Source organism: Impatiens glandulifera, chromosome 8 (assembly GCF_907164915.1).
Source record: "Impatiens glandulifera chromosome 8, dImpGla2.1, whole genome shotgun sequence".
NCBI lineage: Eukaryota > Viridiplantae > Streptophyta > Magnoliopsida > Ericales > Balsaminaceae > Impatiens > Impatiens glandulifera.
In genome coordinates, this window is record NC_061869.1 from 1,277,795 (window position 1) to 1,305,761 (window position 27,967).

The window sequence follows — 27,967 nt, forward strand, 5'->3', positions numbered from 1 at the left end:
AAGCTTAAAGAATAGTGTTTTAGAAAGGGAAGGTGCTTTTTCCACCCCTCCAATACTCCATACTCCTATATTCCACACCTTCCATCACTCCTTATAAAAACAAGCTTAAAGAATAGCGTTTTAGAAAGGAATGTGTTTTTTCCACCCTCTCCGGTACTCCATACTCCCATATTCCACACCCTCCATCACTCTTTAATTAACTCCAAAATGACTTATTTATCCCTACCACCTTTATATATTTATATTTATTATTTTATTTTTTTTATTTTTTTTATTTAATTATTAATTTTTTTTATTAAATATAATTAATTTTTAGTATTTTTTTTAACTTTATTTATTTAATTAAAAATATAAAATATTATTATTTTTATACTATAATTATTTAAAATATATTAAATATTTAAATGTTTACTAATTTAATCAAATATAAATATTTAATATTTTATTATATTAATTATATATATATTTTTTAAATATTTATAAAAATCAATTTTTTTTATAATGTTTGACTAATTATTAAAATATAATATTATTAAGTAAAATATTATGAACCAAACATACATGGGTTTCTATAACCATTTAGAACACTTTGATTAAGGGAGGTTATGGCGTGAGCCTCCTCTGGATTAAAAGGTTCTGGACTAAGAAAAAACTATGGTTTGGTTATGGCCCAAACATTTTTGAGAAACACATACTTTTTCGTTTGGTTAAACATGTCACCAGTTTCATTTTGTGGTTGGATTAGACCACAAGTTAGGTTTTTATCCGCCCATGATACCTTCATTCGAAAGAGTCTTAACCTAAGAGGCTGAGGTATAAGGTTCAATTGATGTTGTGCTATCCTCTTACAGTTGGTTGAAAAAAAGAAAGAAAAGAAGATAGATTTTTTACACACAAATAGTTACACATAAAAGGGAGTCTTATGTTGGGGCTTGCTAATGTTTAAGACTTTGAATGTGAATGATGCAGGCAGACTATCCTATTCTTGGTTTTCTTGATGCGGGCAGTGGTCGAATCGCAGTATACGGAGATTCCAACTGTCTAGACAGCAGCCACATGGTTACGAATTGCTACTTGCTATTGAGGAAAATGCTGGATTTCACCAGCAAAAATGTTAAAGATCCTGTGCTTTTCTCAGGGAAAGTGAGGATAGACAAACCCATCTACCAAAATGACAACCAATTACCTTCTCGAAGAACAGATATTAACTTTTCTGCTTATTCTGCTGTTGTTGGAAAGCCCTTGGTATGTGGAAGTGATTCCAGGTTTGAAGTATGGGGTACAAAGGGATATAACTTACATGTCACGGGTAAAAACCTTAGATTGCCAGGCTATCCAGTCCTAGACTTGGGGATGTTAGGATTTGTATCTCCCAAATCCTACCAGCTTGAAAAAATCTGTAAAAACACAAGAAAGAAGAACACAAAAACACACAGATTTATAGTGATTCACTCAAATTAAGCTACATCCACTTAATCCACCACCACCAGATTTACTATGAAGAAGAAGAAGGAATACAGAGTTTTTGCCTCACACTTTATCTCTCTAGAATTCTATCTCTCATTATGTAAACCCTTAATAATTACATATTTATATTTATAGGGTAAACATTCAGGTAATAAACCTAAATAACTTTGGTCAGGCCCAAGCCCAAAACCAAAAAAAGATAAACCCAATAAACTCTAATTAACAATGTAGAGTTTATTATAAGTGTAAGCTCCATAACTCAACAATCTCCCACTTGGAGACTAACTTCATCATCTCTCGATCGGTAGTGGCTTTCCATTCGGTTTCTTAACGAAGAAAACCAACTGAAGTTGCACACAACTTCAGTTTCTCATTTGTCACAGTTTTCGTCAACATATCAACTGGATTCTCACTCCCGGAAATCTTCTCAAGAGCTAATACTCCATCTTCTAAAGCTGACCGGATGAAATGATAACGAACCTGTATATGCTTCGTCCTGCCATGATAAACAGGATTCTTTGCCAAATGAATGGCACTCTAACTGTCGCATCGCAACACACTTCCCTCGTAGTCTTGACCCAATTCTCGCAAAAAGGGTTGTAACCACATTATCTCCTTAGCAGCTTCTGTCACAGCAACATACTCTGCCTCACAACTAAAAAGAGCAAGAATCTTCTGCAATTTTGAAACCCAACTGATTGCAGTACCTCCCAGAGTATAAATGTACCCTGTTGTGCTCTTCCTACTATCAACATCACCACCATTGTCAGCATCAACATATCCTTCCAAACCCATATTAGACTTTCGAAAACACAAAGCAAGACCCGTACTTCCTCTTAAGTATCGTAGTATCCACTTTACTGCTTCCCAATGTTGTCTACCCGGATTGCTCATGAATCTGCTAACAACTCCCACTGCATGTGCTATGTCTGGTCTTGTGCAAACCATCGCATACATAATACAACCAATGACAGAGGCATACGGAACAGTTGCCATGTAATTTTTCTCCTCCTCTGTTGAAGGCGACTGATCTTTAGATAGTCTGAAGTGACTAGCTAAGGGGGTAGTAACTGGTTTTGCATCATACAAGTTGAACCTGCTAAGAACTTTATTCACATATTCTTCTTGTGAAAGCTTGAGAACTTCTTCATTCCTGAAAATTCTCATCCCAAGGATTTGTTTAGCAGCACCCAAATCCTTCATTGCAAACTTTTTAGACAACTCTTTCTTGAGCTTGTTAATCTCATACAAGCTTGCTCCAGCAATCAACATGTCATCAACGTAGAGAAGAAGAATAATGTACGATTTATCAAACCTCTTGATATAGCAGCAATGATCAGCTTCACACCTCAAAAAATTGTTACTTTTCATGAAGCTATCAAACTTCTTGTACCATTGCCTTGGAGCCTGTTTCAAACCATACAGACTCTTCTGAAGCTTACACACAAGCTCATCTTTTCCTTTGATTTCAAATCCTTCTGGTTGTCGCATATAAATTTCTTCATCTAGATCACCATGAAGAAAAGCAGTTTTGACATCCATTTGTTGAAGATGAAGGTCTTCTTTCACAACCAAACTCAAAATAGTTCTAATTGTCATCAATTTAACTACTGGAGAGAAGATTTCATTGTAGTCAATACCTTCTTTCTGTTGAAATCCTTTCACAACCAACCTTGCCTTGTACCTCATTGTTTTATCATGTTCTTCTTTAATCCTGAAGATCCATTTGTTGTGAAGTGCTTTCTTTCCCTTTGGTAGCTCAGTGAGCTCCCAAGTCTGATTCAACATCAAAGAGTCCATCTCATCTTTCATCGCAGACTCCCACTTAATCGATTCATCAGATTGTATTGTTTCCTCATAGCATTCAGGTTCACCTCTATCTGTCAACAAAATATAGTTTAGAGATGGAGACCACCTCTCAACTGGTTTTCGATTCCTTGATGATATTCTCAACTGTATAACCGGTGTTTGCTGATTTACCTCTGGGGCCACGTTCTCAACGATTTCATCTTCAACAACACATTGTTCTTCTTCGACAACCGGTATATATTCAGCTGAAAATTCTCTCAAATCGACTATACCAGTCTCTTCCAACTTGGAATCACCACCTGATGTCTTCCCAACACAATCTTTGTAGAGAACCTGTTCATTGAAGATAACATTTCTGCTACGAATGATCTTCCGATTTTGATTATCCCAGAAACGATAACCAAACTCGATATCACCATAACCAATGAAAAAACATTTATTAGACTTTGGATCAAGCTTGCTCCTATCACATTCATTAATATGAACATATGATAAACATCCAAACACTTTCAAATAAGAAAGGTTTACCTTTTTATTGCTCCAAGCTTCTTCAGGAATTCTGAATTCAAGAGGAACAGAGGGTCCCCTGTTTATCAAATATGCAGCAGTATTAATAGCTTCTGCCCATAAGGTTTTAGGCAGCCCTGCATGCAATCTCATGCTTCTAGAACGCTCGTTCAATGTTCGATTCATTCTTTCAGCTACTCCATTCTCTTGAGGCGTTTGGGGAACAGTCTTCACCATACTGATCCCATTCTCAGCACAATACTCGTTGAAATCTGAATTGATATATTCACCTCCGTTGCCGGATCTCAAGCACTTAACTTTCTGATTTGTTTCATTTTCAACCAAAGCCTTCCACTTCTTGAAAATAGCAAATACTTCAGACTTGTGCTTCATAAAGTAAACCCATACTTTTCTTGTTGAATCATCTATAAAAGTCACATAGTAATATGATCCGCCAATAGAAGAAACATGTGCAGGTCCCCACACATTAGTGTGTACCAACTCTAGTCTTTCTTTCTTGAGCTCCTTCCTAGTTTTTAAGAAACTCACCCGTTTTTGTTTTCCAAGAATGCAGTTTTCACATAACTGATGTTCAACAGACTTCAGTTCTGGAATCTGTCCATTCTTCAAAAGAATTTTCATCCCTTTTTCGCTCATATGGCCCAACCTGCAATGCCATAGCTCACTGTTCTTCGACTCATCAACTACAGCAGCAACTGATTCTCTGCAAGTTGAAGTCGTATATAACGTTCCAGTTTTGTGACCTCGAGCAACAACTATTGCTCCTTTAGTCACCTTCCACGCACCATTTCCACAACTGAAATTGTGACCTTCTTCATCAAGTTGTGTAACAGAGATCAAATTGCGCATTAAACCTGGAATGTGTCTCACCTTATTAATCTTCCAAACAGAACCATTTGTCATCTTCAATTTGATGTCACCAATGCCAACAATATCCAGTGGCTCACCATCTGCAAGATAAACTTTCCCACAGTTTTCAGCCACATAATTCTCCATTAATTCTTTGTGAGCAGTGGTGTGGAAAGACGCTCCTGAGTCCAAAACCCATGAATCTATCGGGCTATCAACAGACAGAAGTAACGCATCAGTGACAGATTCTGTAACAACGTTGGCTGCATCATTTTTATCATCACCGTTTTTCTTCGGTGCTTTGCAGTTCCTCTTCAGATGACCCTGTTTACCACGATTCCAGCACTCAAATGTCCGTCCAGACTTGGACTGACTCCTCCTGCTCCTTGACATAGATCTGCTCTTACCTCGGTTGAAATTTCTATCATTACCTCTTCCCTTGTTTTCCACATTCAGAGTAGAACCTTTGAATGTTTCACCAGAATCAATTTTACGAACCTCTTCAGCAAGAATACGATCTCTAACTTCAACAAATTTCAGTTTAGCATTTCCAACTGAATTACTAATTGCTGCCCTCATAGGTTCCCAACTATTTGGTAGAGATGCTAACAAAATCAGGGCACTAACTTCATCCCCAAAATCAATCTCAACAGATAGCAATTGATTCACAATTGTATTGAATTCATTCAAATGAGTAGTGACAGAAGTACCATCAACCATTCTTAAGTAAAAGAGTCTTTTCATTAAGTGTACCTTGTTGTTAGCAGATGGTTTCTCATACATATCAGAAAGAGTTTTCATCAGACCCATGGTGGTCTTCTCCTTTGCTACATTGTGAGCAACTGTCTTGGCTAGCGTCAATCGGACAACTCCCAAAACCTGTCTATCAAGGAGTTTCCATTCAGCTTCATCCATCTTCTCTGGTTTCTCACTCAAAGGAACATGAAGCTTCTTTCCATAGAGATAATCTTCAATCTGCATTCTCCAGAAGGCATAATCTGTCCCATCAAATCTTCCAATTCCATGTCTTATATTGTTCTCACTTGCCATTGTTTCCAATACTCAGATCTAGCATAGCTGCTCTGATACCAGTTGTTAGGATTTGTATCTACCAAATCCTACCAGCTTGAAAACAATCTGTAAAAACACAATAAAGAAGAACACAAGAACACACAGATTTATAGTGGTTCACTCAAATTGAGCTACATCCACTTCAGCCACCACTAGATTTACTATGAAGAAGAAGAAGAAGAAATACAGAGTTTTTGCCTCACACTTTATCTCTCTAGAATTCTATCTCTCACTATGTAAACCCTTAATAATTACATATTTATAGGGTAAACTTTCAGGTAATAAACCTAAATAACTTTGGTCAGGCCAAAACCCAAAACCAAAAAAAGATAAACCCAATAAACTCTAATTAACAATGTAAGTTTATTATAAGTGTAGGCTCCATAACTCAACAGGGGATAGGTTTGAACTCTTCTTCTTTTGCGTCTGAGACTTACAATTTGAGAAGTCCCGGTTCAACAAAGATAAAAGATGTGTCTACCGGGAATAAGTACTTGGGTATACTCAGTGCAGATGATGTAAGAAACTCTCTTATTTTTTTTTAATTTTTTTTGCATTTTCATCGTGTACTTCATTTTTTTTATTCATGCAGCTCGACATGTCCGTGCTAGCTGCCAGTCGCTGGCTCCTTCCTGCCATTGTCGCTGTTTGTGGTTAGTATTTTGGTGGTATACTTTACTCGGCCATTGTTCGGTTTGGGTTATCCAGTTAAAAAGACCGAAATAACCCAAACCAACCGAACAAGACCTTAGATGATATAACATTGGAGTAGAATTCATCTTTTTGAAATATTTTGGTAGGTTTGCTGCTTTTCTTGAGCTTATGGAGGATTCGTCAAAAGCGAAGGAGGAGGAGGAAAGGATCGAATTCGGCCACCCGATTCACCAACCTATAGCCTTAAGTAGTTCTTATGCAATAGATATCATCACAATCATCATAAAAATGGCTTTGACATGATTAGGAATTTCATGATGATGATGGTAAGTTTTGTAGAATTAACTATAATTTCGACTTATGATTATGTTCAGTTTCTTCTTGTAGGCGATTTTTATTATTATGTAGACTCTGGTACTTAAATAGTGTATACTAGCAAGCACCCATTACACAGTACAGAAGAACATAAGCTTATATCTTTTGCCATTTCTTATCACAGCTTTCATTTTTCTATATATTTTTTAATCTAGATTCGGATTCAAATGATCATTTCTTTATCAGTTTATGTTATTATGTCAAACAAATAGAAAACTGTTACTAGTGCTAAAGATTGAGCACACAAAGTTTATTCTCATGCTTTCATGATAAAGGAAATTGAGCACCCAAAATCATCAAAATTTTCAATTGATGGAAGTCATTTAGTTGACAATTTCAAATGGGAAAGAACTCTAGCAAATACAATTTATGTGGCTCGTGATTATTCTATATTTATGCTAAATGGGATGACAAACTATTCTTTTTAATGCGGTTCCAAATATGGATGACAACCCACCCTAAATATGGATGACAATGGGTGGGCAATATATACCATTCCGCCCTGTTTTGAAGATTTTTTTATTATCATACTGTTTCATTTGGTTTCGAAAAATATTCATATTTAATTTTGTTATAGTGATATATATTTTAATATATTGAAAATTTATATTTTCATTAAAAATAAACTTAAAACTTTTATAATATATATATATATATTATTGATTTTGTATATCTAATTGTGTTTATAATAACCTGACGAGAACATAAATACCCTCTATTACCGCCGGCAAGAGAATTGGGATGCCTAAATCGAAAAAAAAAATATTTTTATTTTTTATTTTTAGTTTAAATAATTATATTTTATATACTATTAAATAAATATAATAAGTTTGTATTATTTAAAACAAAAATAATATAGCTTAGGTAGTTAGATGAAAATAATATAGCTTAGGTAGTTAGATGACATGCCAAAACATATGTAGATTTATGAATCAAACATAGATCTCTCGAGTCTTTACCGCCTTATCCTAGGGCCGAGCCGGCCCAGAGATACTATCCCTGTCAAATCGAAAAAAACTGTTTGTAACGGAATAATTTTGATCAGAAACAGTTTGACGGACTATAATTGTAATCCCTAATTAAAAATCCAGTATAAATAAATATATTAGGTTATGAATGAAATATAATAATTTAATGAAGAAAAAATTAAATTTTTTTGGCTTAAATTATTTTATCCAAAATGTTTTGGTAAAAAAAGTTGGTTATGAATGAAATAAAACATTTCATTGAAATTTGTATTTGTATGTTTATTTTTCATAATCCAAAATGCCCTACTAAATAGAAAAACAAATCTCTTTTCTCTCCCGCCTTGCCCTGCACTGGACAGCCATTGATTTGGAAGAGACGGCAGTTTCTTCTTCATTCTTCCTCCGCCGCAATAATTTCATTCTTCTTAAAATCTCGGTGCCTTTGTGAAGCGATCTTTCTCTCTTCTTGGGAGGAAGGAATCGCCGTCGCCGTCGGTGTAGAGCATGGCGCCGCAGCCATTCATAAATTACCTCACCTATGTTCAAGCGATTCCTCTTCTGTCTGTCTCCTCGACTCCATTTTCATTCTTTTCGTCATATCCGTTCAGTGACTACCGTTGCAGCAGAAGGAAAGAGAACCTTCTCTCACATATTCCAACAATGTTCGGAGCGAGCGGCGATATTTCCAGGGAAACAAGCTCATGCCCGGATGGTATTGACTCATTTCACACCCACTGTTTTTGTAACGAATTGCTTAATGCAGATGTATATAAAATGTTCAACTTTAGATTATGCACGTAAAGTATTCGACAGAATGCCTGACAGGGATATGATTTCATGGAATGCCATGATTTTTGGTTATGTTGGATCTAGAAACCTGGAGGTTGCACACTCCATGTTTGATTTAATGCCTGTGAAGGATGTTGTTTCGTGGAATACATTAATTTCTGGGTATTCACAGATTGGTAAGTACAGGAAGTCCTTAGAGATGTTCCTACTGATGATGCAGATGGAGAGCTTGGTGTTGGATAGAGCAACCTTTGCCATTGTTTTAAAAGCTTGTTCTTCTTCGGATAACTATGAGATGGGGATACAGGTTCATGCACTTGCAGTCTTCATGGGTTTTGATTGTGATGTGGTAACTGGCAGTGCATTGATAGACATGTATGCGAAATGTAGGAAATTGGAGGAATCGTTGAAGTTCTTTGATGAAATGCCTGAAAGGAATTTGGTTTCTTGGAGTGCTGCCATTGCAGGTTGTATTCAAAATGAACAGCTTTACGGTGGATTGGAACTCTTCAAGAAAATGCAGAGAGATGGAGTTGGGGTGAGTCAATCTGCTTATGCTAGCGTTTTTAGATCATGTGCTGCTTTATGTGAAGTAGGGTTTGGTTCTCAGTTACACGCTCATGCTTTAAAGACTAACTTCGGATCTGATATGTTAGTAGGAACTTCAATTTTAGATATGTATGCAAAATCTGGCAGATTATCTGATGCTAGAAAGCTATTTAACTCGTTGAGAAATCATAGTGTGCAATCCTACAATGCTATGATTGTTGGCTGCGTTCGAAGTAGTCAAGGATTCGATGCTTTGCAGATATTCAAACGTTTGCTTCAGTGTGGTCTTCCATTTGATGAAATAACTCTATCAGGAGCAGTAAGTGCTTGTTCATTGATCCAGGGTCGTTTACAGGGAATCCAAATTCACGGATTGGCCTTAAAGAGTAGTCTTTGGTCTCAAGTTTGCGTGGCAAATGCAGTTCTTGACATGTATGGAAAGTGCGGTGATTCCTTTATTGCACGCAGAGTGTTTGATGAGATGCCAATAAGGGATGCTGTCTCTTGGAATGCTGTGATTGCAGCCTATGTTCAAAACGGAGAAGAAGACGAAACTCTTTCGATATTTGTCTTGATGCTGCGATCCAGGATGGAACCCGATGACTTCACTTATGGTAGCGTACTGAAAGCTTGTTCGAGTCAACAATCTCTTAACAAAGGATTGGAAATTCATACGAGAATAGTGAAATCTGGCATGGGTTTCGACTGGTTTGTCGGGAGTTCACTTGTCGATATGTACTGCAAATGCGCGAAGATTGACGAGGCAGAAAAGATTCATTACCGGCTCGAAGAACGAACGATAATATCATGGAACGCTATAATCTCAGGCTTCTCTTTACACAATCAAAGCGAAGAATCCCAAAAATTCTTCTTCAAGATGTTGAAAGAACAAGCCGAACCCGACATTTACACGTACACCACTGTTCTTGATACATGTTCTAATCTAGCAACAGTCGAACTCGGAAAACAAATCCACGCTCAAATTACGAAACACAATCTCCAACAAGACGTGTTCATATCCAGCACGCTCGTGGACATGTACTCGAAATGTGGAATCTTGGACGACAGTAAACTGATTTTCGAGAGATCTTTAAAACGCGATATAGTGACGTGGAACGCGATGATAACCGCCTATGCTCATCACGGTCTTGCTGACGAGGCATTGAGAACCTTCGATCGCCTTCAGCACGAGGGATTGAAGCCGATTCACGCCACTATAGTTGCTATCCTCCGTGCATGTGCCCACATGGGGCTGGTGGAGAAAGGGGTGAATTACTTCAACTCGATGAAGAAAGAATACGGGTTGGATCCTCAGCTCGAGCATTACACTTGTCTGGTTGATATTTTCGGAAGGTCTGGTCAAATTAGAAAAGCTTTGGAGGTTATTCAAGAGATGCCGTATGAAGCTGATGATGTTACTTGGAAAACATTGCTGAATCTTTGTAAATTGAAAGGGAATGTTGAGATAGCTGAAATAGCAGCAAAGGCTATTATGAAGATGGATAATGAAGATTCGGCTGCCTTAATTCAATTGTCAAATGTTTATGCTGATGCCGGAATGTGGGATGAAGTTAAAGAGGTTAGGAAGATGATGAGGTCTGGTCGATTGAAGAAGGAACCGGGTTGCAGCTGGATTGAAGTTAAGAATGAATTACATATGTTTTTAGTTGCGGACAAGGCTCATCCGAGAGGCCAAGAAATTTATCAACAACTTCATTTGCTAATGGTTGAAATGACTTGGTTTGAGGATATTCTTATGGATTAAGAAGACAACCAAGTAAGTTTTGCTGTCTTTATAGTTCTTAATTAATATTGTTTATGTTATAGACTTGTTTGGAGAAGGGTTTTTTTGAAAAGGAAAAATCCGCTTGATAAGGATATGAGATTATCGAATTTTTTTTACAAGAAAAGAAAACCCTGTTTGAATGCATTTATGAAAAGAGAAAAACAATAAGAATGGTATTTTTGTGTTTTAGTGATGATTTGATTGGTAATGTCCCCGAATTTAAACTTTTGGCCTTGTTTGGAATCCAATTGTGACTTTGTGAGTGATTAGTGATTATAGATTCGTAGCATTGTAAATGAGCCAAGCCAAACAGTTTCAGGTTTCATCTCAGCTCGTTTATATATTCGGGCTCAAGTTCGGCTCGTTTACAACTTAGGTGAATATCTTCCCCTTTTCTTTGTTATTAAATATTAATTTATTAATAAATACTAAACAAGGAACAAGGTTGTAAACGAGACTCTAAACATGTTCACGAGCCCATAAATGAGCCTTCTAAGGTGTTGGGTAAGTCCCGCAAGGAGCGCAACCCTCGTGTTTAGTTGCCATCGTTGAGGTTGGAACCATGGACAGACTGCCGGTGATAAGCCGGAGGAAGGTGAGGATGACGTCAAGTCATCATGCCCCTTATGTCCTGGGCGACACACGTGCTACAATGACCGGGACAAAGGGTCGTGATCCCGTGAGGGTGAGCTAACCCCCAAAACCCGACCTCAGTTCGGATTGCAGGCTGCAACAGGCTGCATGAGGACGAAACAAAGCAACCCACTTGTCCTGATCTCCACGATTGAAGAAAGAAATAGAAGGCCCCTTGAGCCGAGGGGACATCGTCGGAGAACAATGTCGAGGACAGGGTGAAAACCAACCTTCCATTGGTGGTTACGCCCTTATTGTGTTGGTTTTTTCATATTTATCTATTTATGAGTCTCTAAACAAACATGTTTGTGTTCTAACTTGGATTGTTTAAAATTTTAAGTTTTTTGGCTCGGTTAAATTTTCAGTTTTTAAATTCATTTAGCATTGTTAATATATATTTGGTTAGAACAAATCATCAAATGTTTGACCAACTAGACAAGGTTCCTAACACATTCTTAATATATATTTGGTTAGAACAAATCTGTCAAATGTTTGACCAACTAGACAAGGTATTTTAGTCAAGATTTGAATGATGGCTAGTGTTTTTTTTTTTGTTAGAAGCTGTTAGAAAAAACAAACAAGGCCTAAAGCATGCTTCAAGATCCATGAAATAGTTGACAATAAGGTAGGAAAACACCAAGATATGCTGGATGTCGTATTTGCAACGATTGCTGATAGAGAATGAATACACAAGCCAAGTCAAATGAGACCTAAACTATATTCTCAACCAATAAATTTAAAATAAAGAATTGAAACTTATATATCTGGCAATAAAATACACAAACAAATTGCTTTGTATAAGAATTTAAGGTTTTACAATTAACTTCCAATACCGAACCCTGAACTGTCTTTCTTCAACTTCCCCATTTCCATTTCTCTCGTGTTAACTTCACTGCTTGAACCGGATGGATTCAAACCATATTCGCTCGTAGTTTTTCCTCCACTGTACTCACTACTTCCCTGTTCCTGTGTTTCGAAAGCCATCTTCCTAAATTTCTTCATATCTTCATTGTATTGGCTTGTATCGTAATCAGAACTTTCATGAGAACTGTATACTGTACTGTGTCCAGGCTTGATTCCTTCGTTTAGATCAGCCAACGATACATCTCCTTCTAATGCCCTCACAACCTATACATGAATAATGTCAGTAAATATGTTTTTACCCTGGTGAATGAATTACAGTCAATCTGTTCTTACCTGACTCATTCTAGGTCTACGTCGTGCTGAGTGGCGAACACAAGCTGCAGCACAAGCAACCATGCGAGACATCTCGCTGTGATTGTAATCCTTCTGCAATCGTGGGTCGACTAGAGAATCAAAATTCCCATCGTCTAAAGCTCGTGTCAACAAAGGCCTAGCCTGTAACAATTTTGCACATTTTCTCTGTTAGCTTTCACAAATTTAATGAAAATTGGATGTATATATGGATTGATGGATGGAATAGATTGCTGACCCAATCAACCAAACTATCATCTGTGTAAGCAAAACTAGAATCAACAGGACGACGCCCAGTAATCAATTCTAAAAGCACAACACCAAATGAGAAAACATCGGACTTGTCTGTCAGTTTCCCCGACGAAGCATATTCTGGAGCTAGGTATCTGTAAAAGGACAAGACAGTGAGGATGTCAAACACTCAAACTTTCATGAAAAAACTTGCAACAAAGGATATCTATCATACCCGAAGGTACCCATGACTCGAGTTGAGACATGAGTTTCAACTTCAGAAGTAAACTTTGCAAGTCCAAAATCAGCAACCATGGCCTCGAAGTTGAAATCCAGGAGAATGTTGGATGCCTTAATATCGCGATGGATGATTTTCGGATGGCCTGCAAGAAGAAAGACGATTTACATTCGAATTCTAAACAAAAAGTTGTTTATAATTATCGAGAGAACTTCATTACAGTCTTCGTGTAGATATGCAAATCCTTTTGCAGCCCCTAGAGCAATTTTGAGTCTTGTTGACCAGTCCATTGGAGGTCTTCCCTTTCCTGCACCAAGCAAATCAATGCAAAACCAATATTAGATCGATCATATCTTCTCATCTTCCTCTTAGATTCTTAGAAGTTAAGTTGATATACATACCATGTAAATGGAATTCTAATGTATCGTTAGGAAGAAACTCGTAAACGAGCAATCTTTGTGAACCAGTGGTGCAATATCCAACCAAAGAGACGAGATGTTTATGATGGACACGACTAATAGTGTCAACCTCAGCATGAAATTCGCGATCTCCTTGTCCACTTCCAGCTTTAAGCTGCTTAATCGCCACTTCTTTTCCATTAGGAAGAACACCTTTGTGAACATATCCAAATCCACCTTGTCCAAGAAGGTTAGCCTCTGAAAAGCCATTAGTAGCAATTGATAATTCCTCGTAAGTGAAAGTGCTCTTTGAGAACATCCCTGGAGAAGGTGGTGGCAGTGACGATGATTCTCCCGATCCTCCGCCGCTGCTTATATGGTGTTGCGCTTGTGGTGCTGGAGGAGGAGGAGGACGGTAGGGAGAGGTTGGCGGTAACATTGAGACTGCATAGCTGGCTGGTGGAGGAACGTTTTGCTGCCCTTGGATGATCCTGCCGCCATCTGAGAACAAGTAAATTAACAGAAATCAGTGAAGAAAACAGAGAATTGGTGAAATTTATATGGATTTTGAACCAGATCTAGACCTTTAGGACCATGAACATGAGGAGGCGGAACGTAGTAATCGTCTTCTCTCCTTCTCTTCTTCTTGCAAAAACAAATCAATAGAAGAGTCAAAAGTGCAATAATTGCAATGCCGCCAATAGCGATTCCAACAACAAGTCCTGTCGATATAGTCGATGAATTGGAGCTCGTAGATGAGTTTGTAGACGAAGAAGGAGGAGGAGGCGAGGAAGTAGTGCCGCCAGGAGTTGATCCGGCGGTCGCCGGCGGAGGAGGAGACGATGGAGTTGTTGACGAAGGAGGAGAGGGAGACGATGGAGTTGTTGACGAAGGAGGAGGGGGAGATGGAGTTGTTGACGAAGCAGGCGGAGGAGGAGACGATGGAGTTGCTGACGAAGCCGGCGGTGGAGAAGTTGTTACCGGCGGAGGCGGAGATGTAGTAGGTGTGACAGGAGGCGGAGGAGACGGTGCCGGAGCTGTAGGCGGAGGTGGAGTAACAACCGGAGGTGGAGGTGAGCTGGTTGGAGGAGGAGATGTAGCCGGAGGAGGCGGAGAAGTGGTGTTGGTTGGAGGCGATGTCGGCGCCGGCGACGTTGACATATTGAAACTGAATTCTCCGGCGAGAAGCTAACTGAATTCTCCGGCGAGTTCTATCGTTGAAAATGGTGATATTTTTCTCTCTCAATCTCTAAAGAAGAAGGAATGAAAAGAAAGAGAGAGGAAGAGAATAAAACTAAGATAAGGTCTAGTTTGGTTATATTTAAATGAAGGTAATGGAGAACAGAGATAATGTATATAAATTGAAGATAAAAACAAACAAAGCTTAAAGAATAGCGTTTTAGAAAGCCGGTAATTACTCTGTGCTGGCAGCTGGTGGGAATGTGATAGGCTACTCTCTCACATGGGTTGTGGGTGCAAGTCAAGTTTTATAAATAATTAATTAATAATATATTCTTGTTTATTTAATTAAGTTTTGAAATTATAATTATTTTAATTTTGTCTTTTTCAACGTCTTTCTGGCAACCGGCCATGGCCCATTCACACACAATTTACTCAGGGGGGATTTTACTAATTTTGAATCTCATCCTTTTTAAAATAAATTAATTAAATATTATCCATAATGATAGGATATGAATATATTCCACTAATAATAATAAAATATTATTTGTTCATGGTAACAATTATAATGTTATTTTTATTGGCCCCACCCTCCATAAGAGACTTTTTTGGTGGATATGAATTTTCACAACTCATGGATGATGATTTGGGTTATCTATTTTTTTATATATTTTTTAGGCTATTAGAAGAAAACTACATTTTTAATACATTTATCAGTTGTGTGCTGTTTTAAACATGCTTTTATTTTGGAGAAACAATTATATTATTATTATTTTGTTTTGTTTTTTTGAATTTTTGAAAGTTATTACAATTCCCTCTAATTGGATATTAAACTTGTTTATGGTAAAATAAATTTATTATTTGATGTTTAATAATGTTCATTCTCAAATATAAAAAACTACTATATGGGTAAGCAATATCATATTGTTTCTTGAAGCAAAATATGAGTAAAAATAACAAGGGAGAGATATTTTTCAGCAAAAGTATTATTACTATTTTCTATAAAAGGTTTTACTTCTTAATTTATTCAAAATGGTACAAAATAGTAATTAAAAAATATAAATAACCAAACATAATATTAGAAAAAAAATAAAATTTGTAGTATTTTAAGTGATTATAAAAATGATTTATACTCAAATGTTTAGAAGTGATATATTAGCTATTATGACCATAATAGTGAGAATTATTATTATTAATTGTTCTCACACGCTTAAGTTATTTTTGGTAGAAATTATATTTGTGAATTTTGTTTCTTATGAAAATTAATAAATTTTGTATAAATCAACAAATAATACATCAGAAATAATGTAACAAAAGTTTTTTTTTTAAAAAATTAAATTTAACGGCTATTAATTAAGGATAACAATTATATTTAGTTTGTCAGTTTTCAATCCGAACTATCCTGTTGGGGGCAGTTTTTTTCGGTTTGATCTATAATTAACTAAAGATGGACGAGATTGTATTTGTGTACCCGCTCCGATCTCACCATAATTCTGCATTAAACACTATAAACACAACTAAATATATAAAACCATTAATATATTTATCTATTCTACATATTTTATAAGTTTTCAATATATATTTGAAAATGTATATTATAAAATAATTTGAGAGTTTGAAAATGGAAATCAAACAGGTCTTAGGACCGATGTCTTAGGTCCTAAGTTCATTTTATCGGTCGGGGCTAAAAAGACCTCGGTCCGGTCGAAGACCCCTCTATCTAGGTTCAGGATCCTCGATCGAGGTGCTAAGACCTCTCGGTCCTTGTCTAGCCAGAATTCTTGGTCGGACGCCTCGGTCCTTGGTGGAAGTCATTAGTCCTAAGTTCGGGAGTTTTCGGTCGGGTGTCAGACTCCTTAGTCCTAGGTTTGACTTCTTGGTCTTAGGTGGAAGTCATCAGTCTTATGTTCATGAGTTCTCGGTCGGGTGTAAGACTTTTCGCTAGATGTAAAAAATCTCGGTTGAACCTCTCTGTCCTAAATGAAGAACATCGATCGGACCTCTCGGTCCTAGCTGAAAAGCCTCGATCGGACCTATTGGTCCTATGTTAAATTCTCGGGATCGGACCTCTCAGTCATGGTCGGACCTCTCGGTCCTCAAGAATATCAACATTGTAGGTTTTGATGGAGGCTTGGATTCTTTGATCCAAAAGTCTAAGTAGCTTCACAAAATTCCTAGGAACATTTAGAATATCATTCAATGTATCAATCGACCTGGGTGATGATCAATTCATTTAAAATAGTTTATGGCAGAAAACCGGGTTTTTGATTTTGAAGTGTAAAGAGCTTGCCAATAGCTTCCTTATACTTTATAAACTTGTTTGATACCAAAACATGAGCATTGGTTGTTCATTTGGAGCAATTCAAAAACTCTAAATTTTCAATCATTTTGGAAATTTTGATTTGATCAAACATTATAAGGATGTATTAAATATGATTCAAATAGTTGCCCAACATTAATAGAAACATGTTGGAAAACTTTTTAAGCTGATGTTTTTTATGATTAGTCTATGAAAAAAAAACCCAATTTTTGGATTTTTCAAATTCAAATTCAATTTTTTTAAGATCGATTGATCAGTTGATACATCCAAGTGGTTTGAATCATCCAAAAGTCATTAATGACATTTTGGCTGTTCTTGCATCAACTTAGAAAATTCATGGCAGCATGTGCTTTCCGACAACTACTTTCAAGAAGTTTTAGGACTCCCCAATTTATTTCATCATTCCTTTTGGAAAAGAGAAGGATCTACATAACTGGAATGATCGAAGACGAAAATTCTGAATCCATTATTTCTCAACTAATCTATTTAGAGTTTAAGAATCCAAAGTTGCCTATTGAAATCATAATTAACTCTAGGGAGGATTAATCACCTTAGGAAGGTTTCTTTCTTTTCTCTTTTTCTTCTTCTTACATTACCTAATTGGTTATTTATTGATTTTTTTATGTTAGAACTAGCTATTTATGATCGGGTGAAGGCGGTCAAATATCCGGTACACACTTGTTGTATCGAGAATGCAACATCCATGGCTGTAGTGTTATTGGCAGGAGGGGAGAAGGGATTTAGGTATGCTTCAGAGAACAGTTCCGTAATTATCCACACTGTCATAAGGGATATCAAGGAAGCTCAAAAGATGTAAAAATTAGTTTTGATCAACTGCAGGCAGAGGAGGACAAAATTGTTCTTGTTTTGCCAAGAGACACCGAAAGTTCAATCGAATATATCAGGAAATCTATTGAGAGGGAGAACATCATGTCCCCTCAACAGGCCAAAGATTTAGGATTTATCGATATCATAGGTAACCTTTCCTCCATTCCCTTGCCAAAGCCTGAATATCCCGTCGCCGTTATTAAGGCTGTTTCTCCCCCCTCCCGCCAATGATATGAAATATGGTTCTGTCTGATTGATGAACTATTTATTATTATTATTATTAGTTAGTGGATTATATTCCCCATTCCCATTATGATTATGATGGACTTTTGTTTTGTTTTGATGGGATGATACTGATGATTATGAAACTAAAGAAAGAAAATATGTTCTTACATAGTGTGTCTCATCATCCCCATTATGATGGGCTTTTATTGTTTTGATGATATTACGTAATGATGTTGAAATATTGTTGAATGGATTTTGAGATTGTTTATGTTTGACTTCATTCCTTTGCTTGATTGATTTGTTATTTCTGATTCAATTTAGGTTAAACAATTCTATACAAGCTTATATAACTTGGCTCTAAAAATGCAAATTTTCTTAAATCTCACAACCCATGTGAGAGAGAGTAGCTCACATTCCCACAAGCGGCTAGCCTGCTACCCTGCTACCGGCTTTCCGTGAGGTTTTGTTTGTTTATATTTTCAATTAAATAAAACCAAACGAAGTCTTATTTTAATTTTATTCTCTTTCTCTATCCTTCTTCCGGCTACGAGCTTTTTCCGGCGACATTTATATATACATATGATCAGTCCGTCTTCTCCAAATTTAGGTAATCTGAAAAAAAAATATATTTAAATTTGAAATGATTGATATATAAGTTGATTTAATCAAATGGATTATTTTTCTATAACACAAATATTTAAACAAAATTGTGATGTTTGTTAGCTAAATATGACTGTTTTATTTGATTTTTTTTCAAAATAAAATATATAACTATATGAGAACTTTTTGAAGAGCATATAAGCGGAAAGGAGGAGGAAAGCTTCTTTTTCAAATATATATATAATTCTTCTACTTTTTAAAGTGCAATGTTGATAGTTTCAAATTTCAATGCATGTTTTTTGTGATAGAATATTTGAGAATTAAGTCAGAGAAAAAAAAAACAGAAAATTGTTTGACCTTGTTCTATTTTAAATATATTATTTGGACAAAAAAAAAAGAAAAAAAAAATAAAGATTTTTATAAATGAATAAAATGTTTTTTAATATAAAAAATAAATAAATTATTTTAATATTATAATTGATGAATTAATTGATTTGATAGTAAAAAATATTGTTTGCAATAATTTTAAAATATAAAAATAAATAAAATAACAAAAAAAAAATATATATTTAAGGTTTGTTTGATGTTGGGCATTTTTAGAATATGTATATAATTTTAGTTGGATAAAAGAAATAAGTTATTTGAGATTTTTTTTTTGTAGGATAAATTATCCAAATATATTTTTATATTAAAATTTTTAATTTAATAAAATCAAAATAAGAATATTTTAAGTGATTTTATGATTTAAATTATATATATAATATATATTAATTAAATGGTGTACTTCTTGAGACCCTGTTGGAATAAAAAAAACAATTTAAACATTTTTTGTTTGTTTTTAAATTAGTGATTGAAAATGACTTAATTCAATAAGAATTTGATATTATCGGATTAGTTGAATAATTGAATTTAATTACCCAAATAATCTCAATTTATTAATATCAAACAAGTCTTAAGTTGACAAAGCTTATATTTTTTTTTTATGGTGTAGTTACAACTAACTACAACAAGGGAGATCATGTCAATAAAAGTTTGTAATTATGTGACTTTTTTTTGTTTCTCTTTTTCACAGCTTAACTTGAATGATGATAGGGTGTATTTTATTTTTAAATTAGAGTTTATTTTTATGAAAATGAAACCTTCATATTATTTATTTGAATTCTCTACAATGATGTTATGGTTTTGTTGTTTAACTTTAACAACTAATATTTTTATAATATCATTATATATATATATATAATTTTATTTTTATTTTTATATATTATATATGTTGACTAAGTAAAAAAGATCCATCCCTTTCAATATCGCATTATGGCATACTAAAGGAGAGTTTTGGGTTGGGTCAATGCATATAATATTTTGAGTCCATGCCGACATTAATGGGAAATTGATAAATGAAATAGTAAAAACAACTTTTAATTAATTTTACATATAATTCATTTATAACCAAAATATGTAAAATGTGAATTAAAGGAGCTAGGAACCATTCATTTGTTACAAACCAAGTCAACTATTCATACGACAACATTAATATTCCGTTGGTATATTTTGAATCTTTTAATTTTTTTCTTGGATCATTATTTTCATGAAAGTTTTGAAATTTATGCCATATGCTAACTTGGTAATCTAAGGCTATATCAAAGTTTATTGATCAATAAACGTACATAGTACAAAAAGCTAATTAACAGATATTTTTTCTAAAAGAATTCTTAAAAAAATAATAATTATATATGATAGATATATAATATGAGTAATAATAGAGCGAAAAAAATATTGATAACAAAGTGTAAGGAATGATGTGTCACATTTCAAAATTTCAATCCACTTAAATGTGACACATCATTCCCTACATTTGTTCTCTATAATTGTTTATGTAATATACCCCGTTATATGGAGAAAAAAAAACCTATAATAAAGTTTGTTTTCTTACAAGTTCTAAGAAACATCAAAACTCACATAAAAAGAAATGAACAAAAGAATCAAGAACTTTAGATGATTTGAGTGATATGTTGAAGATAACTAGGGATGCAAAGTACTACAACAAATCTACAATCCGACCCTATGTCTTAAAACTGTTTTAGAGGTTTATCACATTTTAGGTAAGTGGACAACGCGAGCTACAACCCATGCCTAATACGTACGATAAGTCTCATGTTGACTATGAGTTAGTTGTGATAAACCATTTGAATTAACTAAAATCCGCTTGATAAGGATATGAGATAATCGATTTTTTTTTACAAGAAAAGAAAACCCTGTTTGAATTCATTTATGAAAAGAGAAAAACAATAAGAATGGTATTTTGTGTTTTAGTTGATGATTTGATTGGTAATGTTCTCCAAATTTAAACTTAAGGCCTCGTTTGGAATCCAATTGACTTTGTGAGTGATGAGTGATTACAGATTCTTAGTGTTGGAAACGATTCGAGTCAAGCCAAATAGTTCCAGGTTTGATCTCAGCTCGTTTAGCATATATTCGGGCTCAAGCTTGGCTATGTATTTAGTTGGGCTCACGATCTGCTCGAGCTCGGCTCGTTTACAACTCAGATGAATATCTTATTTTTTATTAAATATTAATTTCTTAATAAATACTGAACAAGGTTGTAAACGAGATTCTAAACGAACATGTTCGTGAGCCCATAAATGAGCCCCTCTAAGGTGTTGGGTTAAGTCCCGCAACGAGTGCAACCCTTGTGTTTAGTTTTCAATTTATTTTATTTTATTATTTTATATATTTTAGTTAAATAAATAATTTTTGGAAATGAAATGAGTATCACATTTTATCATAAATTATTTATTTTAATTTCTTGATTTTTTAAAAAATTTTCTGAAATAAAATGAGTATAACATTTATCCCAAATAATTTTATTTAATTATTTGACCTTCTTAATTAATTAGGTTTTATTTATTATAATAATTAATTTAATTAATTAATTGATTATTTTAATTTTATAAATTAGATAAATAGATTTTGAGTGCTTACCTTATTATATTAAAAATATTTATATAATTTTGTTATAATATTTTTTTTTATGGAGAATATTATATAAATGGTTTCGCTTGAACATTTTCATCCATCAAACCGAACAATATCTAAAATAAAATAGATATGATAAACGCATTCACACTTATAAGTCTCGTTATCATCCGTATTCTACATTGAAATATTTATATTTAATCTCATTTGTTTATTGATTTAATTAAGTTTTGAAACATTTTTTTTTGTTTAAAACCTCTTAAAAGTGGTTGTCGGGAAGCAGCTGCTGCTGTGAATTTTATAAGATTTAACATGATGAATTGTGAAGTGTGAAGGAGGGAGAGAATGAGGGATACATATATATAAAACCAATTTCAAATGAAAAACATGGATATTGAATGTTGTCCCTCTGCCCGTTGGCGCAGAGCCGCCCAACAATCCAAAAAACCCAAAAAAACCTCAAAAGAATCATGGAAAGTACAAGAATTTCACAGTATCTTGTTTGGGAAACTGAAGAGAGAGAGAGGAGTGAGGAATCCATAAAGTCGCCGGAAGAAGCTTGTCGCCGGAAGAAGAAGAAGAAGAGAGAAAGAGAAGATAAGACTTCTTTGGTTTGAAAATATAAACAAACAAAGCTTTAAGCTTTTAGAAAGCCGGTAGCTAGGGATGGCAATGGGATGGTTCGGGGCGGGGAATGCAATTACCATCCCCGCCCCATTTTAATTTCGGGGATTTTTTTAATACCATCCCCGCCCCGTTCGGTTTTTTTCGGTTTCGGGAAATCCTGCGGGGCACCGTTTTTATATTTTAAAAAAATAAATAAAAATTATACAATAAAATTATATAAACAATTTTTTTAATATAATATATATTGTAATATATTAAAATTTTATATTATTGTAAAGAAATAATTTTAATACTCTTATAAAATATAGTAAGTAAATAAATATATTGGTGATTTAATATATTTAATTATGTTTATGGTATTCGGGGAAGAATCGGGGTGAAAACGGAATGAAATCGGGGCGGGTCGGGGTGGGAGGCACAAATACCATCCCCGCCCCATTCTCGTTCGGTTTCGGGGAAAAACCGTCCCAAACGGGGCAATTCAATTCGGTTTTCGCGGGGCGGTTTCAAATTGCCATCTTTACCGGTAGCAGCAGTCTAGCAGCTTGCACATGGGTTGTCGGTGTATAAATAATTAATTAATAATATATTTTATTGATTTAATTAAGTTTTGAAACATTTTTTTTTGTTTAAAACCTCTTGAAAGTGGTTGTCGGGAAGCAGCTGCTGCTGTGAATTTTATAAGATTTAACATGATGAATTGTGAAGTGTGAAGGAGGGAGAGAATGAGGGATACATATATATAAAACCAATTTCAAATGAAAAACATGGATATTGAATGTTGTCCCTCTGCCCGTAAGCGCAGAGCCGCCCAACAATCCAAAAAACCCAAAAAAACCTCAAAAGAATCATGGAAAGTACAAGAATTTCACAGTATCTTGTTTGGGAAACTGAAGAGAGAGAGAGAGAGGAGTGAGGAATCCATAAAGTCGCCGGAAGAAGCTTGTCGCCGGAAGAAAAAGAAGAAGAGAGAAAGAGAAGATAAGACTTCTTTGGTTTGAAAATATAAACAAACAAAGCTTTAAGCTTTTAGAAAGCCGGTAGCTGGGGATGACAATGGGATGGTTCGGGGCGGGGAATGCAATTACCATCCCCGCCCCATTTTAATTTCGGGGATTTTTTTAATACCATCCCCGCCCCGTTCGGTTTTTTTCGGTTTCGGGGAATCCCGCGGGGCACCGTTAATAATTTTTATTTTAAAAAAATAAATAAAAATTATACAATAAAGTTATATAAACGATTTTTTTAATATAATATATATTGTAATATATTAAAATTTTATATTATTGTAAAGAAATAATTTTAATACTCTTATAAAATATAGTAAGTAAATAAATATATTGGTGATTTAATATATTTAATTATGTTTATGGTATTCGGGGAAGAATCGGGGTGAAAACGGGGTGAAATCAGGGCGGGTCGGGGTGGGGGCACAAATACCATCCCCGCCCCATTCTCGTTCGGTTTCGGGGAAAAACCGTCCCAAACGGGGCAATTCGGTTCGGTTTCGCGGGGCAGTTTCAAATTGTCATCCTTACCGGTAGCAGCAGGCTAGCAGCTTGCACATGGGTTGTCGGTGTATAAATAATTAATTAATAATATATTTTATTGATTTAATTAAGTTTTGAAACATTTTTTTTTGTTTAAAACCTCTTGAAAGTGGTTGTCGGGAAGCTGCTGCTGCTGTGAATTTTATAAGATTCAACATGATGAATTGTGAAGTGTGAAGGAGGGAGAGAATGAGGGATACATATATATAAAACCAATTTCAAATGAAAAACATGGATATTGAATGTTGTCCCTCTGCCCGTTGGCACAGAGCCGCCCAACAATCCAAAAAACCCAAAAAAACCTCAAAAGAATCATGGAAAGTACAAGAATTTCACAGTATCTTGTTTGGGAAACTGAAGAGAGAGAGAGGAGTGAGGAATCCATAAAGTCGCCGGAAGAAGCTTGTCGCCGGAAGAAGAAGAAGAAGAGAGAAAGAGAAGATAAGACTTCTTTGGTTTGAAAATATAAACAAACAAAACTTTAAGCTTTTAGAAAGCCGGTAGCTAGGGATGGCAATGGGCGGTTCGGGGCGGGGAATGCAATTACCATCCCCGCCCCATTTTAATTTCGGGGATTTTTTTAATAACATCCCCGCCCCGTTCGGTTTTTTTCGGTTTCGGGGAATCCTGCGGGGCACCGTTTTTTTATTTTAAAAAAATAAATAAAAATTATACAATAAAATTATATAAACGATTTTTTTAATATAATATATATTGTAATATATTAAAATTTTATATTATTGTAAAGAAATAATTTTTAATACTCTTATAAAATATAGTAAGTAAATAAATATATTGGTGTTTTAATATATTTAATTATGTTTATGGTATTCGGGGAAGAATCGGGGTGAAAACGGGATGAAATCTGGGCGGGTCGGGGTGGGAGGCACAAATACCATTCCCGCCCCATTCTCGTTCGGTTTCGGGGAAAAACTGTCCCAAACGGGGCAATTCGGTTCGGTTTTCGCGGGGCGATTTCAAATTGCCATCCTTACCGGTAGCAGCAGTCTAGCAGCTTGCACATGGGTTGTCGGTGTATAAATAATTAATTAATAATATATTTTATTGATTTAATTAAGTTTTGAAACATTTTTTTTTGTTTAAAACCTCTTGAAAGTGGTTGTCGGGAAGCAGCTGCTGCTGTGAATTTTATAAGATTTAACATGATGAATTGTGAAGTGTGAAGGAGGGAGAGAATGAGGGATACATATATATAAAACCAATTTCAAATGAAAAACATGGATATTGAATGTTGTCCCTCTGCCCGTTGGCACAGAGCCGCCCAACAATCCAAAAAACCCAAAAAAACCTCAAAAGAATCATGGAAAGTACAAGAATTTCACAGTATCTTGTTTGGGAAACTGAAGAGAGAGAGAGGAGTGAGGAATCCATAAAGTCGCCGGAAGAAGCTTGTCGCCGGAAGAAGAAGAAGAAGAGAGAAAAAGAAGATAAGACTTCTTTGGTTTGAAAATATAAACAAACAAAGCTTTAAGCTTTTAGAAAGCCGGTAGCTAGGGATGACAATGGGGCGGTTCGGGGCGGGGAATGCAATTACCATCCCCGTCCCATTTTAATTTCGGGGATTTTTTTAATACCATCCCCGCCCCGTTCGGTTTTTTTCGGTTTCGGGGAATCCCGCGGGGCACCGTTAATAATTTTTATTTTAAAAAAATAAATAAAAATTATACAATAAAATTATATAAACGATTTTTTTAATATAATATATATTGTAATATATTAAAATTTTATATTATTGTAAAGAAATAATTTTAATACTCTTATAAAATATAGTAAGTAAATAAATATATTGGTGATTTAACATATTTAATTATGTTTATGGTGTTCGGGGAATAATCGGGGTGAAATCGGGGCGGGTCGGGGTGGGGGGCACAAATACCATCCCCGCCCCATTCTCGTTCGATTTCGGAGAAAAACCGTCCCAAACGGGGCAATTCGGTTCGGTTTTCGCGGGGCGGTTTCAAATTGCCATCCTTACCGGTAGCAGCAGGCTAGCAGCTTGCACATGGGTTGTCGGTGTATAAATAATTAATTAATAATATATTTTATTGATTTAATTAAGTTTTGAAACATTTTTTTTGTTTAAAACCTCTTGAAAGTGGTTGTCGGGAAGCTGCTGCTGTGAATTTTATAAGATTCAACATGATGAATTGTGAAGTGTGAAGGAGGGAGAGAATGAGGGATACATATATATAAACCAATTTCAAATGAAAAACATGGATATTGAATGTTGTCCCTCTGCCCGTTGGCGCAGAGCCGCCCAACAATCCAAAAACCCAAAAAAACCTCAAAAGAATCTTGGAAAGTACAAGAATTTCACAGTATCTTGTTTGGGAAACTGAAGAGAGAGAGAGGAGTGAGGAATGCATAAAGTCGTCGGAAGAAGCTTGTCGCCGGAAGAAGAAGAAGAAGAGAGAAAGAGAAGATAAGACTTCTTTGGTTTGAAAATATAAACAAACAAAACTTTAAGCTTTTAGAAAGCCGGTAGCTAGGGATGGCAATGGGCGGTTCGGGGCGGGGAATGCAATTACCATCTCCGCCCCATTTTAATTTCGGGGATTTTTTAATACCATCCCCGCCCCGTTCGGTTTTTTTGGTTTCGGAGAATCCCGCGGGGCACCGTTAATAATTTTTATTTTAAAAAAATAAATAAAAATTATACAATAAAATTATATAAACGATTTTTTAATATAATATATATTGTAATATATTAAAATTTTATATTATTGTAAAGAAATAATTTTAATACTCTTATAAAATATAGTAAGTAAATAAATATATTGGTGATTTAATATATTTAATTATGTTTATGGTATTCGGGGAAGAATCGGAGTGAAAACGGGATGAAATCGGGTCGGGTCGGGGTGGGAGGCACAAATACCATCCCCGCCCCATTCTCGTTCGGTTTCGGGGAAAAACAGTCCCAAACGGGGCAATTCGGTTCGGTTTTCGCGGGGCGGTTTCAAATTTCCATCCTTACCGGTAGCAGCAGTCTAGCAGCTTGCACATGGGTTGTCGGTGTATAAATAATTAATTAATAATATATTTTATTGATTTAATTAAGTTTTGAAACATTTTTTTTTGTTTAAAACCTCTTGAAAGTGGTTGTCGGGAAGCAGCTGCTGCTGTGAATTTTATAAGATTTAACATGATGAATTGTGAAGTGTGAAGGAGGGAGAGAATGAGGGATACATATATATAAAACCAATTTCAAATGAAAAACATGGATATTGAATGTTGTCCCTCTGCCCGTAGGCGTAGAGCCGCCCAACAATCCAAAAAACCCAAAAAAACCTCAAAAGAATCATGGAAAGTACAAGAATTTCACAGTATCTTGTTTGGGAAACTGAAGAGAGAGAGAGAGAGGAGTGAGGAATCCATAAAGTCGCCGGAAGAAGCTTGTCGCCGGAAAAAAAAGAAAAAGAGAGAAAGAGAAGATAAGACTTCTTTGGTTTGAAAATATAAACAAACAAAGCTTTAAGCTTTTAGAAAGCCGGTAGCTAGGGATGGCAATGGGATGGTTCGGGGCGGGGAATGCAATTACCATCCCCGCCCCATTTTAATTTCGGGGATTTTTTTAATACCATCCCCGCCCCGTTCGGTTTTTTTCGGTTTCGGGGAATCCCGCGGATACCGTTAATAATTTTTATTTTAAAAAAATAAATAAAAATTATACAATAAAGTTATATAAACGATTTTTTTAATATAATATATATTGTAATATATTAAAATTTTATATTATTGTAAAGAAATAATTTTAATACTCTTATAAAATATAGTAAGTAAATAAATATATTGGTGATTTAATATATTTAATTATGTTTATGGTATTTTGGGAAGAATCGGGGTGAAAACGGGGTGAAATCGGGGCGGGTCGGGGTGGGGGGCACAAATACCATCCCCGCCCCATTCTCGTTCGGTTTCGGGGAAAAACCGTCCCAGACGGGGCAATTCGGTTCGGTTTTCGCCGGGCGGTTTCAAATTGCCATCCTTACCGGTAGCAGCAGGCTAGCAGCTTGCACATGGGTTGTCGGTGTATAAATAATTAATTAATAATATATTTTATTGATTTAATTAAGTTTTGAAA

General features: G+C 35.3%; 2 protein-coding genes and 1 long non-coding RNA gene across 4 annotated transcripts; 2 read left to right on the plus strand and 1 right to left on the minus strand.

Annotated features, from left to right (window-relative positions):
- The first annotated feature begins 6,124 nt into the window (after positions 1-6,124).
- LOC124911221 lies at positions 6,125-6,871 on the plus strand. The gene is made up of 2 exons (XR_007096596.1): positions 6,125-6,377; positions 6,525-6,871. It is a non-coding gene; the product is annotated as an uncharacterized LOC124911221 (long non-coding RNA).
- A 1,291-nt stretch (positions 6,872-8,162) lies between these two features.
- LOC124911211 (pentatricopeptide repeat-containing protein At3g02330, mitochondrial-like) lies at positions 8,163-11,308 on the plus strand. Of its 2 annotated transcripts, none has more exons than XM_047451669.1 (2): positions 8,163-10,836; positions 11,290-11,308. In XM_047451669.1, the coding sequence occupies exon 1, from the start codon at positions 8,260-8,262 to the stop codon at positions 10,822-10,824; it is 2,565 nt and encodes an 854-aa protein (XP_047307625.1). In that variant the 5' UTR covers positions 8,163-8,259; the 3' UTR covers positions 10,825-10,836; positions 11,290-11,308. The 2 variants fall into 2 exon arrangements, with proteins under 2 accessions (XP_047307625.1, XP_047307624.1); XM_047451668.1 differs by lacking the exon at positions 11,290-11,308 and adding an exon at positions 11,159-11,236.
- An 888-nt stretch (positions 11,309-12,196) lies between these two features.
- Positions 12,197-14,847, minus strand: LOC124911212 (proline-rich receptor-like protein kinase PERK1). The gene is made up of 7 exons (XM_047451670.1): positions 14,145-14,847; positions 13,564-14,061; positions 13,383-13,469; positions 13,160-13,307; positions 12,932-13,079; positions 12,676-12,837; positions 12,197-12,606 (listed from the first exon to the last, which is right to left on the minus strand). The coding sequence occupies exons 1-7, from the start codon at positions 14,719-14,721 to the stop codon at positions 12,298-12,300; spliced, it is 1,929 nt and encodes a 642-aa protein (XP_047307626.1). The 5' UTR covers positions 14,722-14,847; the 3' UTR covers positions 12,197-12,297.
- Between the last annotated feature and the right edge of the window lie 13,120 nt (positions 14,848-27,967).